This window comes from Paramormyrops kingsleyae, chromosome 7, assembly GCF_048594095.1.
Source record: "Paramormyrops kingsleyae isolate MSU_618 chromosome 7, PKINGS_0.4, whole genome shotgun sequence".
In the NCBI taxonomy this organism is placed as follows: Eukaryota; Metazoa; Chordata; class Actinopteri; order Osteoglossiformes; family Mormyridae; genus Paramormyrops; species Paramormyrops kingsleyae.
In genome coordinates, this window is record NC_132803.1 from 22,798,148 (window position 1) to 22,812,076 (window position 13,929).

At 44.6% G+C, this 13,929-nt stretch overlaps 1 protein-coding gene across 4 annotated transcripts in view; it reads right to left on the reverse strand.

Moving 5' to 3' along the window:
• Positions 1–325: 325 nt before the first annotated feature.
• The window catches only part of usp20 (ubiquitin specific peptidase 20), a 161,149-nt gene continuing 147,545 nt past the window's right edge, over positions 326–13,929 (reverse strand). For 3 of the 4 annotated variants that reach the window (XM_023807908.2, XM_023807911.2, XM_023807910.2), the window contains 16 exons: positions 12,507–12,948; positions 11,388–11,537; positions 11,190–11,302; positions 10,840–11,012; positions 10,657–10,751; positions 10,513–10,546; positions 10,312–10,357; positions 9,994–10,174; positions 8,841–8,967; positions 7,537–7,706; positions 7,273–7,354; positions 6,550–6,658; positions 6,237–6,339; positions 5,419–5,487; positions 4,515–4,694; positions 326–4,066 (listed from right to left, as the gene is read on the reverse strand). In XM_023807908.2, coding sequence (XP_023663676.1) covers positions 4,537–4,694; positions 5,419–5,487; positions 6,237–6,339; positions 6,550–6,658; positions 7,273–7,354; positions 7,537–7,706; positions 8,841–8,967; positions 9,994–10,174; positions 10,312–10,357; positions 10,513–10,546; positions 10,657–10,751; positions 10,840–11,012; positions 11,190–11,302; positions 11,388–11,537; positions 12,507–12,948 — 2,052 coding nt within the window. In that variant the 3' untranslated portion in view covers positions 326–4,066; positions 4,515–4,536. Of the gene's footprint in view, positions 4,067–4,514; positions 4,695–5,418; positions 5,488–6,236; positions 6,340–6,549; positions 6,659–7,272; positions 7,355–7,536; positions 7,707–8,840; positions 8,968–9,993; positions 10,175–10,311; positions 10,358–10,512; positions 10,547–10,656; positions 10,752–10,839; positions 11,013–11,189; positions 11,303–11,387; positions 11,538–12,506; positions 12,949–13,929 lie in introns of those variants that run through there. The other variant, XR_002837776.2, reaches the window with a different exon arrangement.

The window sequence follows — 13,929 nt, forward strand, 5'->3', positions numbered from 1 at the left end:
TACATGCATCTAGGCTAAAGACTTCCGAAACCAGTGTTTCACAGCTCCACGTCATGTGACCATACCTTACAAGGCAATGCCGCTGAATAATACTAAAGTGTATGTAAACGTTTAACCAGCTGAAAAACTGATATAGTAAATAAAGGTTGAAATTAATTTGTCTCTTAGCTATTATTTTGACTTTGAGAAGAAAGTTATGGCAACATGACGTGTGGAGTTGAGAAACACTGAGTTTGAAAGTATTTCACCTAAAACGTTTGGCCTCTACAGTATATTGTAACAATTAACAGCACAGTAGCACATAAGCAACCAGACCAGGCAATCGGAAGATTTATGCACATCATGTTTATTCTGTTTTAATTTTTTTAGTTTCTTTTGCGACTAGGCATAGAGTGAAGCACTGATTGAAACTGTAACGAGACAATTCTGCATTTAGCCAAACACACACGTTACAGCTACATGCACTGAATTCTTCAGTACAAACCTCCTAGTGGAGTGTGACTTGACAATTATCTAATAGAAATCCGTTATCGAGAAACAACTTCATATCATACTGAGTAACAGGAATCAATAAGTGAGTAGGGTATGGGAATTCATCCTAGAGGACAATATACTGAACCGTAAATTAGTAAAAACAAATGCAATTAAGGATTTCTACCTATTAAGCGTTTCCTTTGTCCTTACATCAAATTTCATGTCACCCACTGAAGACGAGAATCACCGTTTTGCTCTGCTCTCCAGCAAAGCCTTTAATATTAGTTTGCCATTTCTGCTGTATCTTCTTACTCTTGTTATGGATACGTGAACTTCTGCATCATTCGCTGTGCAGGAAGCAAATCTGCTGGGCTTGTGCATAAATGCATTAAAGCGAAACCACAAGAATATTTCGGTTATCAGTATGATGTTACCCAATGCCTGTCATCTGTGTCTTTCTTTGACGTCAACGTTACCAGTATCACTTTGGCCAGCTTCCTGTTTAAAGGTAGCATCCGAGGTCATAACACAAGTCATTCATTTGGTCTTGTATATACATTAAAGATTAAGGAGAAATCCTGGGTGTTGTCGGCATCCAGAACAACATGGGTTGCCTGTGGAAGTTCTTGCAAGCATTTCCTCCTTTTCTCAGCACTAAAAGTCACTCACATCAGTGGCAGACTTGCTTTTGCTTCAGTTTACTGAGAAATATTACAGGGTGTTATAGTCACTCATCAAGTCAATAAATAAAGCCAACAATTCATAACCAAGACATAACCAAGAGAATGAAGCTACAGCTAAACAGTCTATTAAAATGAACAACAAATATAGTTACTATAATGGAAAAAAAAACACCTACCCATGGCTATTAAAAAATCATATATAACAAAGCGATCATCAAAAAAAAAAATAAGGCAGCATTGCAAAGAGCACGTTAACTAGTCACTTAATCAGAAACACACAGTACTTTGAATCATATGACATTCTTCATCTTTTTTTCTTGCAATTATGACAGCACCATAAATTTTTGCAACTCTTAGTCCAAAAAAATCTCCCTCTTCGGACCTCTTATAAATAAGTATTGGTTAAATAATCATATAAATAGTCAAATAAATAAATAAGTATGGCTCTCAAGAAACTGTCACATGAAAGAGACGATTGTCACCCGTCAACAGAGGTCTGACCTATGTTAGATTCTGCAAAATAATAAGAAAATTAAAAGACACCTAGAGAATTAGATCATACTTCTCATGCACAACCATCAGATGATACTTATTTAAAAAAACAGCAAACAAGGACATGTTACATCTGTGAAACAAAAAGTGTCTAAATATTTTCTTGATCCTGCTTTGACTTTGACATCTTCTACTTTGCAATAAATATCAAATGACACTTTTTAATCAGACAAGTGAACGCTTTTTAATGGCAATGAAATATGTATTTAAATATTGACTAATATCTTAAGTGTTACTTGAAAATAATGGAAAAGTACAGGCCAAGATTTTCAAATGTTACCGGCCTGCTTCATAACCAAAGGAAATTTCTCATAGCACAGTTCTGTGGGCATCCTGCATGCAACCACAAATACATCTTCTGTCATTCTGAGCAAGGCGAGTACATAAACGACAGGGCCACCAGTGCCAAGCAGTAATGCATGAGAAATTAAATGTCAGTCACTGCAACAAGAATGACGATTACCATCAAAACTTTTTAACCCGTTAACTTTTGCCATTCTGACATTTACATCAAAAGCAAACCACAGTGGTGGTAAACGTAGCTAAACTAAATTTCAAATATGCAAGAGGCAATGATCATAATCAGAATCTTAAAAAAACATTTTGGTCAATGTCAGAAAATCCAATTTTTTAGTTCTCTGTTCTTGCATTTCTATGAATCAAACAGTTATATAACTTTTGCATAACAGTTGGTAGACCTGGTGAAGGACAATTTTTGAATGTTTAGCCTTTTGGAAAATATTTAATCACTAAATATTACAATAACAAATTTAAAAAGTTTTGACTACACTCAAAGTTTTTAGTGGAAGATGATAACCAAATCGGCACATATGCATCTAACATACTCTTTAGAATGTTGTGTTCTGTGTACTCTGCAGTAAAATCTGGAATAAATTAAATATCATCAAAAATGATATTTATTTTTAGTATGAATGTACTGCCACATACATCACTGATACAACAAAGAGGAAAACACTAAGGAAAACATTAGTTGAACTGTAACCAAAATGTCATCGTATTACTGGATAGCTGGGTACATAGCGAGCGATACAGTGTTCTGTTGGTGATCAGTTCCTAATTATAGCTCCTATTGGTGTACTATCCATCCATCCATCCATCCATCCACCAACTTATCCCAGTCAGGATTATCGCGGAAGCCTGGCACCCATCCCAGACAGCACAGGGCATAAGGCTGGGGTACAGCCTTCAAAGGAAGCCAGTTCATCACAGAATGCAAAAAGATACACACACGCTCATACACTATGGGCAATTTAGAGATTCCAGTTAGCCTCACTGCATGTACTTTGAAGAAGGCGGAGTCCCAGAAAGACACCTGCACAGCAAAGGAAGCACATCTAAACTCACACACAAAGTGGAGACGGGATTCACACCCCCAATGCTAGAGGTGGGAGGTAACCGTGACACCAACCGAGACACCGTGCCACTCACACAGTACACTATGATTTAATTAATATTACCACTTTCGTATAGATTTACCACCTATGATTGGAAGCCACAACATGTGGGGAATGTTATCCACTGTGGAGAGCTGCTGGTTAAGGAACTCTACATTATGATGCCACAAATATCGCCAAGAGGCACAGTAAATCCATGGCTTGTGAGTTACCACATGGTTACATCAGACAAGGCTTGGGATGAAAGCTTTCATACAGAAATTGTGCAACATATTGCTCCAATGTGTAAGCAGCAGTTCAACAGAGAGAGAGATTTTTAGACAGATTATTTCAGGTGACAAACATAGTCAAACAAGTTATCCTTGTTTATTTTCTTACCTACTTGTCTGTCAAGGGTTGAGCAGCCTCTACCCTGTTCTCCTAGTAAACAGTGCAAGATTAAAAGCAAGGGTAACACGCAAAGAAGCTGCGAAGCGACATTCGGGGCCAAGATTATTTCACGACAATGATCCGAAACACCTTCAGTTCGAATCTGAGCCGAGCCATGCTTCTTCGGTAGAAGATTTCCGCAGAAGGGACACGTTTGCCTAGAAACATCTAATACTCGTGGTCATTCCCCTAGCTAGCCACGTGGTTCGAGAAGCCAAAGCATTCATTCGAGCAGAAGTCCGGAGATTACGTCATTATGATACTACAGGTCTACTACAGCAGCAGTCATCTTCACCACACCCAGGCTAAGACGACTACTGTTGGCTTTCCTTTGCCATTTCTGAGAAATATGCTCAAATAGTACCTCTATTGTTAACTTAGATTACAGTTACCACTATGTCTTTATGAACATGTAATAAAATGACAAACCAGTACATTACAAAGTGCTCACGACATTGTTTCACCAAGGTGCAAAGCCAGGGCTGCTGGCTCCTGCTGGAAGTAGGACCGATCCTGAAGAAGGGAAGAAAAAACACACACACACACACACACACACACACAAACACACAAACACACACATTAGGAAGGAAACTGACTTTTCGGTTCCATAAGAAAACAAGCATAGAGTTGGCGTGCCGGGCAGACCCCGAACTCTGATAAAGCACCCTACAAACTTGTCTGCACACCTCCCTGCAGGAACGGAATGCCCGGAATGAAAATGCTTCCACTGAAAATTCAGCGCCGTGAGACACTGGGACGCTATTGTTGAAATGGAGGCATGTCAGATGTACTCGAATCACCTCAAGCGTGTCACCGAACAGCAATTCAGATTTGAACTGGCCAGCGGGCGGTGAGGCTAAGACAGAATAGGTGTGTGTAAAAAGAGACACACCTTCAGTATCATCATCATCCTCATCACCATCATCCCCACGTGCTGAGGAACCAAAGGGCTGGGACTCACTGATCGAGGGTGACTGTGTTCATCAGAGTGCTCGGGTCTCCGCCTCGATCTTGCGCTCTCCGTGGAGCCCGTCGGAGTCGGCGGGTGCCACCGTCTGGCGCACCGCTATCTCTGGGCCGCCGCCGTAGATGTTTAGGAGATACTGCCACGTTCCCTCTGAGATCTGGCCATAGTCTGCCCCTGGGGTCAGGGTGTCAGAAAGCACAGTAATGGGTCTGGCAAGCATTAAAGCTCAAGCCAGCCGGCATGCAGTAGCAGTGAGAAGCTGCCACACGCCTACCAGTACAAAGCTTTATTTATGCTATACCCTGCATTTTACAATAAAGACATCAATTAAAATTAAATTGAACATATATGGAATGATGTATTGTCCAAAAAAGTATTAAGCAAAATAAATTGTTGGGGGGGGGGCTCTGTGTGTCCCTGGGTCAGTGGGTCAGCAGAGTGATCCCACCATTGGGCCCTTGAGCAAGGCCCTTAACACACCAATGGCTCCAGGGACTGGCTGACTCTACTGTCTGCTCTACACCAGTTTCATGAGGTGGCCTCCTGGGATGCTTTTCCAGCCGTCCTGAAGGAGGTCCCACATATATGCTGAGCTCTCATTGGCCACCTTTCCTTCACTCTCTGGTCAAACTCCTCCTGAACCGTGTCTACTCTTTTTAAGTCAGGTGGCCAGGTCATGTGACGTGATGGTGTCACTCTCGTTTGTAGGCGGCTTGGCGTGTCCAACCTTTCGACTGGTACTGTACATACAAACATACATGCACAAACCAGTGGCTCTTTTGTTACATTTAAATACATTTTAATTGCCCAAGTTCAACAAGTCAGCAAGGAGCCCTCACAGATTAAATAACCGTGTGAACACCAACCCCCCACCTCGCTGAAGTTACACAACACCCACCTTGCTTGAGCTGGATATGCCCCCCCTTCATGACGCCGATCTTGCTATTGTCGATTGGCCCCGGAGGCTCTGAGGGAAACACATTTCAGACGCCGTGAACGACCCCGCCAAAGAAAGCTATCGCCAGTCCCCCCACCCAGCTCCCTTGTTCTTATTAAAACCATTCATGTTTGTTTTTTTTTCCCCCATTCACCTTCCAACGCCCATCCTCTTCCCAAACTGACCTCACCACCCCCAACCATCCTGAAATGACTCATTTTTCATTAGTTCTCATCTACTTTGTAGTAGAATTATATTATACTTCACACTTGTTTTCTACTGGACATCATGTATTTTCCTACCTTTATATTCCAATATTCCGGATACCTCTGTTCCTGTTAATGTCCTTATAATTACTGTTTGTATGCTGCCCAGCTTGCACTGCTCCACACTATTAAATTCCTTTATTCTATTGTTTTATTTCTACTTATCTATTTTTCTTAATTTATGATCTTTGTTCTTCTGTGATATCTGCCAAAACATATTCCTACTGCATGCAATAGTACCTGGCCAATAAAGTGAATTCTGACTTTGATGTAATGGTTGGATGTTGGACACAACTGATTTTTTTGTAATACTGCTGGACAACAAAAATTCACCCCTGGGGGGAATCAATACATTTCTACCTCGTCTTATTTTATCTTGTGATGATATTGTCTTAACACTGTTCCAAACCCTGTCACCCTAAAGAGAGAAAATGGGCAAGAGACTTGAATGTTGGAGTCTAGCAGCAGGACGATATGGGCAGACGGCGAAGGATAGCGTTCAGTGCCACGTACCGTTGTCCCTACCCTTCACGAAGCTCTCCCATTCCCGAAACCACTGCATGCTAATGCAGAGGATGACACTGGGAGCCTCCTCCGCTTGGAATTCTTTATTGAGCTATGGATGGAAGGAAGGAAAAAGAAAGAATGAAAGACAGACAAGAATGAAAGTTAGAATGCCACACGATGACGATGATGAAACTGACTTCAACAAACGTCAATTACTCATTTTAAAAAAAAAAAAAAAAAATGTAATTAACCAAACTGGTTTTTAAAACATGCCCTAAAGCTGCCTGCACGTCCCACCCACTGTGCACGAGTGCGTCACCTTGATGAACGTGTCGATCTCCGTCTTCCGCCTCTTGACCAGAGCTTCGATCTCCACCTGGCAGATGGCACACACGTAGAGATGATTGACGGCCGGACCCCCTCCGAACCTGGGGAGAGAGGAGGCCCCTCCATGACCCTCCATAAAGGGATGCTGACTGAGCTGATTCATATGCACAATTAAAACACGGCAAGTGAAATAATCAATCAAGTGTAGAGTAGAACATTCTTTGTTCTGCTTGGTAATATGAAAATCTTCTCAGGCACAAGGCATGTTTACTTTTTTAAAACAATGACACAGATGGGCATAGGAGCTACAGGAGCTAGGCGGAGGGGCGTGCACCTCCCAATATTTAATTTGGCTTCATTCATCCCCCCAATAAATAGACCTTTGTATTTAAAAATATTCATTTGTGCCGGTTGTGCAAACTCTCTTATGCACTTGCACACATAGGCCATTAAACATACTGAGGATATACATATTCATTTCCTTCTACTCAACCCATCCTGTGTTAAAAATACTTTACCACACCTACTAGAATAAGCAGTGAAAATAAGTTTACATGGTGTGCAATCTACAGGGTTTGATCTAAAGCAGCGATCATCGGTGACACGGCAGTCGGCCCAGATAAGTGAGGCTGATGGTCATGAAGATCAGCGGGAGAGAGTAAGATAATAATGATGATTAACATTAACTGATGAGCTTCAGCCAGCATCGAAGTACCTGTTGTAGAGATATTCCCAAACGTTCTGGGGCAGAATGACTACTAGGTCGTCGATGTAGTGGTACTTATTGGGGGGAATTCCTGTTTGAAGAAAGACAAAAGAAGAGGTGATGTAGTAGGTTATAGGCTGAAGTGAAACCTTGAGTATTGGTGGTCAAACCAACTACCACACTCGTATGGCTGGGGGGGGTGGCGCAGGCAGGCACACAGGAAGACAGGAGGCTGGGAGTGTGCAGGAGCCAGCGGCCGGGGACGCCTCTCACCTCCGTGCTGACACAGGAACGTGTGGTTGGTGATGGGGCCGGGCTCAGCAAAGGTGTTAAACTTGTTGAGCCACTCCCTGGAGATGTAGAACTGGAGCAGACTGGGCTCCTTCATGCTGGCCAGGGCCACCACCTTCTGCCTCTCCCTCACCGACTCCTCGCTGCTCTTCCTGGTACACAGGCAGGAGTCGGAGCTCACGTTATCAGCCACCACACCTGCGCATGCTAGCGGCATGTCTTGGCAGTCAGGGGCCAGTTTGCCGTTTCTGGGACCCACTCAAACAGTCACTTCACTTGTTTCGAAACCTAAATAAATAGCCAGCGAGTAGAGTCAGAAGATGGCAGTTGTCGAGTTGGTTAGCAAAACGTGCTGCTTCAAGGAATGTGAGCATTTAGTGTAGTGACTGTTTGTAGAGGGGCCGGTGTGGTGTGAGTGTTGGTAAGCGAGGCCATGTCGGTATACTGGTGCCACGATCAAAGAGCCGATAAAACAAAAAATTAAAAAACAAGAAAAAAAACAGAAGATTTAAATGCATAAATAAAAGCACAAATCACAGTCAGTAAACCGGCATGTACAAATATATGCAATGTGCACAAATGTTCAGCTACATGTGCAAGTTTCAATACTTCTCTGAATCAAATTCCCAAACACAGTCGACCCTGTGCACAGTGACTTTCCCCATCACAGTCTGGATATATTGCAGGGTCAACATAAGAAATGAAATGGGAAATGTTTTGGGGGAGTTTTTGGGAGTTTTGTGAAACACAACACACAGAACGTGCAGCAGCTCCTAAAGGCATAAATCAACGTTGGCTCCTTGTCTGCAGGATGCCAGGTGTGTTGACAGCAGCCTCTGGCGTCGTATCTCACAGTGATCTTTTTATCGCATGTTTCTCATATCTTTCCGCTTCTTTCCGCTCACCAAGGGAACCAAAACATTGTACGTGGTTTTACAGCTGGTGAGGGGCCTGGGTACCTCTTCCCCGCCATGTGAAAGGGTCCACAGTAAATAAAAATCAGTATCATTACACATTAAGTCCAGATGCACCCATTTATGCACAACCACCTGCATGAATCGAACCTTCACCCATCTCCGTATCGGTACCATTTAAGGGCTTTTAAAGAAGGAATCTCACAGAAAATCATGTCATTAGGAAGGCATGCAAAAGAGACAACTGTTAAAAAGCTAGCTTCTTGTGCAAGAGATATTTCACATAGTCTGTATTTGCATGACACAACCCACACACATTCACACAGAAACACCTCTGTTTATTCGCTTGCTTTCAGTAGAGACGCCCCCTACCTGTAGAAGAGAACGTAGGCCTCTGCATTCTGCACCACCGTCTCATGGACCTCAGTCACATACTGGTCGTCAAACTCATACCACTGTCCATTAATAACATTCTGGCAGTAGGCAATGTAATGTCCACCTGGGTAGATAAAAAAGAAAGAAACAGCAGAATTCAGTGTAGCACCAGGAAATCCTGCCCCCTGGTGTTAGACTTGTGTACTTTATGACATTTTCATCATGATATTTGTGTCCAACACTCTCAAGCATCGCTGCCCACAATCACTTTGTCCATCCATTTGTCTTCTAGCTGCTATTCGTGGTGAGTGCCGTGGCGAGTGAAGCCTGGAGCCTATTCCAAGCAACAAAAAGGCACAATCACAAACTGCCAGCACCTCCCCGAACTGCATGTCACTGGACTGCAGGAGCAAACTGGAGTATCAAGAGTTACACCCAACATAAGAATTAGGGAGAAACTAGGATTCAAACCCTCAGCTCTAGACGTGTGAAGCGACAGTGCTGTCCACTCAGCCACCGTGCTACTGTCATATGTATTAAACACATCGGGAACACTTTAGGTGACAGGACACAAATGGTATTATGCAATTACTTATGTATTCATTAACCACAAACTAAGTCTTAGTTACACACTGATCTAATGTTATTTAATCATTAATGAATTGTGATGCATGCTTTATCTCAAGCAATCACTATATTTGTTACATCTATAAATTCTATGAACCTTTGTGAATCACTGAAGGATCTACTGAAGGAAAAAGTCATGAATAACACAAGTGAAATACTGATCTCATGTTTGTTCATCATTAATAAATCGTGGCACATTTTTTATCTCAAGTAGCAACTATGTTTGTTCATGATTTGTACTTTAGTAGTAACTGAGTTATTGCTAAGTATTTGTGCGCCCTCAGGTAATGTGTTACCGATACATCTCATGTGCACACTATTTCATTTTGCAAATTGCTTGGTGCCATACATGAGTCGGCCAGCTAGTACTAGCCAATCACAGGTGCACCGGCCAGCCAAGATGCGCTGACAAATCGGCATCTCCCCGTTAGCTGTTAGACACCACATCACAATCAGCGAGTCGTGCTGATTGGTCCGATCTGGTAGGAGCTGCAAATTTATAATAAAAACAAACAAGCCTTACTTCCTGCAGTGCCATGATGACAAATCACCGAGAGCAGGTCGTAGGTCGTGATCTGTGAGGGGCTATCTTTGGCCAAGAACGGCCGGAGGTCCAGCCCCTCCAGCGGGAAGGACACGTGGCTATTGATCTTGAAGGAATACATGACTTCGTGCCGAAAGCGCTTCAGATGTATACATAAAATCTGAAAGATTCAGCAGAAACACTGCCAGTAAACATGTGCTAACTATCAAAAGCCAACATCAGTTTGCATGACAGCGAGTTCTTCCTCTATGAACCAGAAATAAGAGAAGATCTTCAGAGTGGAAAGGAAACGCTTACTTCAGGAAGGCGCAGCACCTTGCAGTATTTAACCCCATTTCTCAGTCTGGAGGGTCAAATAAGAAATAATCAGAAAGCCTTGCTCATCAAAACGCTGAAACATATCGCCATATATGGAAGGCTGAGACCTTCCGTTGAATACAGTACCTCTTTCTACCATAAGAGGGCAATAGTGATATATATATTTTTATTTCTACTTACTTTTTACATCGTTCACAGCTGTACATGTTGTCACCTACGACAAACAGACATTAGTGTGGCTATGCAGGTTGTGTTCACATATTTCAGCTCAGCATTCTTATGCTGCTGCAGAATTTGTAAAAATACCAGGAGTTCGTTGCTCACCTTTCAGCTCGTCAGCAGCGAAGAAGGCAGCAAGGCAGTCCTCCAGAGTGACCAGAGGCCCCCAGAACCAGCTAGGGATGCAGGACACTACAAACCTGAACACACAATGACGGGTACAGGGTCGGAGAACCGGCCACCAGGTACCACCCCGCAGACCTGACCATGCCTGGAGGCCCAGCTCACCTGCGGATGGAGTCCATGATGTAGGAGATCCAGCCCTGCGAGGCGTAGCTCTCCGTACAGGCGCCGGCCTTGGTGGGTAGGTTCTGGTGGATGGAGGAATGGAGCCTGGCCAGGTCTTCTTTCCCCGGGATGGGCAGAGACAGGTCCTGGAACATCTCCACAGTGGTGGACACCTGGGGAGAGGAAGGCGGGGGAGATGGAACAAGAGACAGATGGAGTGGAGCCACTGGCTGCACAGCAGAGCGCGGAGCAGAGCGCGGAGCAGAGCGCGGAGCAGAGTGCACACTGGCGCACACTGGCGCACACTGGCGCACACTGGCGCACACTGGCGCACACTGGCGCACACTGACCCTGTCGCAGGTGAGACACTGCACCAGGCTGAGGATGGAGCCGTCGAAGATGTCGGAGATCACACTGCGATACCGCGGCTGCTTCTTTTTTTTGGCACCAGGCAAAATCTGGGCTGTGGGGGGAAAATAAACACCACTGATGAAACTGGGCAGGGATGTGAACAGAGCAGGTGGACGACGGGGAGGTCAGGTCCGAACCTTTCTTGAGCGAGAAGCATGCACCTGCGGACCGGAGCGGGCTGGAGCGAGGGGGGCTGCTGGACAGCTTGGGGTGCAGGTCTGGGGGGCTGTGGGTAGGGCTGCAAGGGCGCGAGGCGCTGCAGTGCATCGAGGTCTCATTGTCAGGCTCTGCAACAGAAACAGTCACAAGAGCCCTGAAGCTCCGAAAGATGATGCTGCATCCTGAAGACACAACGTCCAAATGGAGACAGGAGCCAGAGGGAAGACTGGAGACTCATCAACTGGAGACTGAACACCATCAACGTTTACAGCAGCGATGCCCAAAATTACAGACGGCCAGGTTACTTTCAGAACTGCTTAACTGAGGGAGGCAACTTCTCAGATTGAATACACACATCCCCTCACAAATCACAGCGGTTAGGGTCAGATGGGTGACCCTATCTATGGGACTATGGGAGGAAACCAGGACACAGGGAAATTCACATAAACACGGAGAGGACATTTACACACACGGTTGGATTCAAAACCATTTTCTGAAGTGAGGCAACACTACTATGTCAATATTACCTTATCCATAACAATATCATCACTTCTTTTGTAAATAAATATTAATCACTCTAGTTAAACACTCTTAAATCACATAATCCATCCATCCATCCAGCATGCCTACCACATCCGAACAAACCTCTGGCTACAACACCCTAGACTCCAGCTCCTTCTGGGTGATTTCCAGGCTGCCCAAGTGCAATGTGAATACAGACTTGGATAGATGGACTGCTATGAGTTCATCTGGGCTTCCCTGCATCACCCAGCTCCAATATGATGCTTTTGCATCAGCTTTAGCAGAACTGCAACATCACTGTACTATAGTGTTTCTCAGTCCAGTCTTCAGGGACCTCCATACAGGCCACACGCCTGTACCTGACAATCGAGAAGCAACCGAACCATGAGGAACACCTAGTGCCTAGTGCAGATGTGCTGGGAGATGGGAGCGAGCAAAGATGTGGGCTGTCAGGGGTCTCGAGGACTGGATTGGAATGCACTTCTGCAGTGTGTAACATTAATGACCAGTGCAAAGTCCATGCCCTGTAAGAGAATGGTGTTGAAGCATCTCTTCCGGTTCCTCTGGTCACCTACCGGGGGCGCTCTGTGCGTGGTTCAGGCCGGCATTAGCTGGCACATCTTCCTCCGCCGCCTGGGCGTGGGTGGCGTCCTCAGCTGTGGTGTCCACATCGGCGTCCTCGTCCATCTCCCGCGAGCCGCTGTGGAGCGGCGAGCCGGACACCCGGCGCTCCTTCAACCTCTCCTTCTCAGAAATGCTCCCCCCAGGCCCCCCGCGGCCCGCGCACTCATCTTGGATGAGCAGCTCGGCCTCGCCAGGGCCCCTGGCCTCCAGAACCTCGCCTCGGTCGCTGCTGGAGCCCGAGTCGCAGGACAGGAACTCGTCCTCAGAGGGACTGCGGTCCCCATCCCGCCGCTCGTCCCCGTCGCCACTATCCCCGGCCCCAAACTCCATCAGGGGCTCCTTCAGCTCCTCGTGCAGCTGGTCCATCAAGCAGCGCAGAAACTCCTGGGTGTCCTGCAGTGCAAAGTGCGACCATCAGAGGGCAGCAAAGTAGAACACACAGGCTCCTCAGCTTACCGCGGGTTACGCCCATGAACCTGTTGTAAACTAAAAATATGGTAAGATGAATATGATATGACCAGAGCTGTCAGGATTACTCAACAACTCGATTATTAAAAAGCATCCATTTAATTTTTTCTTCTCAATTACTTGGAACTTAAAATATCACCAAAGAACAACTACAGTGCACATACATCTTAAAACAAGATGGGTTTGATGGACTCACCGAGTAATGCAAGGATAGGCATAAATATGCGCCATTTAGCCCTCTCGGATAATAATGAGTATTATTATCATTTTTGCATGTTCATGAAATGCCATGTTGATACTAACATTGCCAATCATGAAAGCTCATCAGGGTGGCATAGTGCTGCACAGAGTAGCATGTTTTTTACAGACTGCCAAAAACTAAATAAGTTTCGCACATATGGCTGAAACCCGATGAAATAGGTCTGAATCGGCACCGATACCGATCCGAATATTGGATTGGTGCATTTCTACTAAAAACAACATTAAATTTAATTTTAGTGCCTCCATATTTGTGACTGAGTGTACACCAATTACATTCTATATTATATTATCGATTACTCGATTACTTGTCTGATTAAATCGGTACATTACCCGATTATTCATATAATGGACAGTGACAGCCCTAGATATGATATGACACACTTTGGCATTTAGTAGACATAATGGACATTATGTAATGTGTTGTTAAACTCTGTGTAAGATTGTTACGCTGCCGATGGCTACAAAGACTGCAAGCGTTGCTGTGTGGATGCTGCCATTAGCCGGCATCAGTAGAAAGTATCCTGCGTCACATTTCTAGCCTGGGAACTGATTCAATGTCAAAACTCAATGCTTGATGACCACTGAATGCGCATCGCTATCACACCATCATAACATCGAAATATCGTAAATCAAACCCTAGCAAAG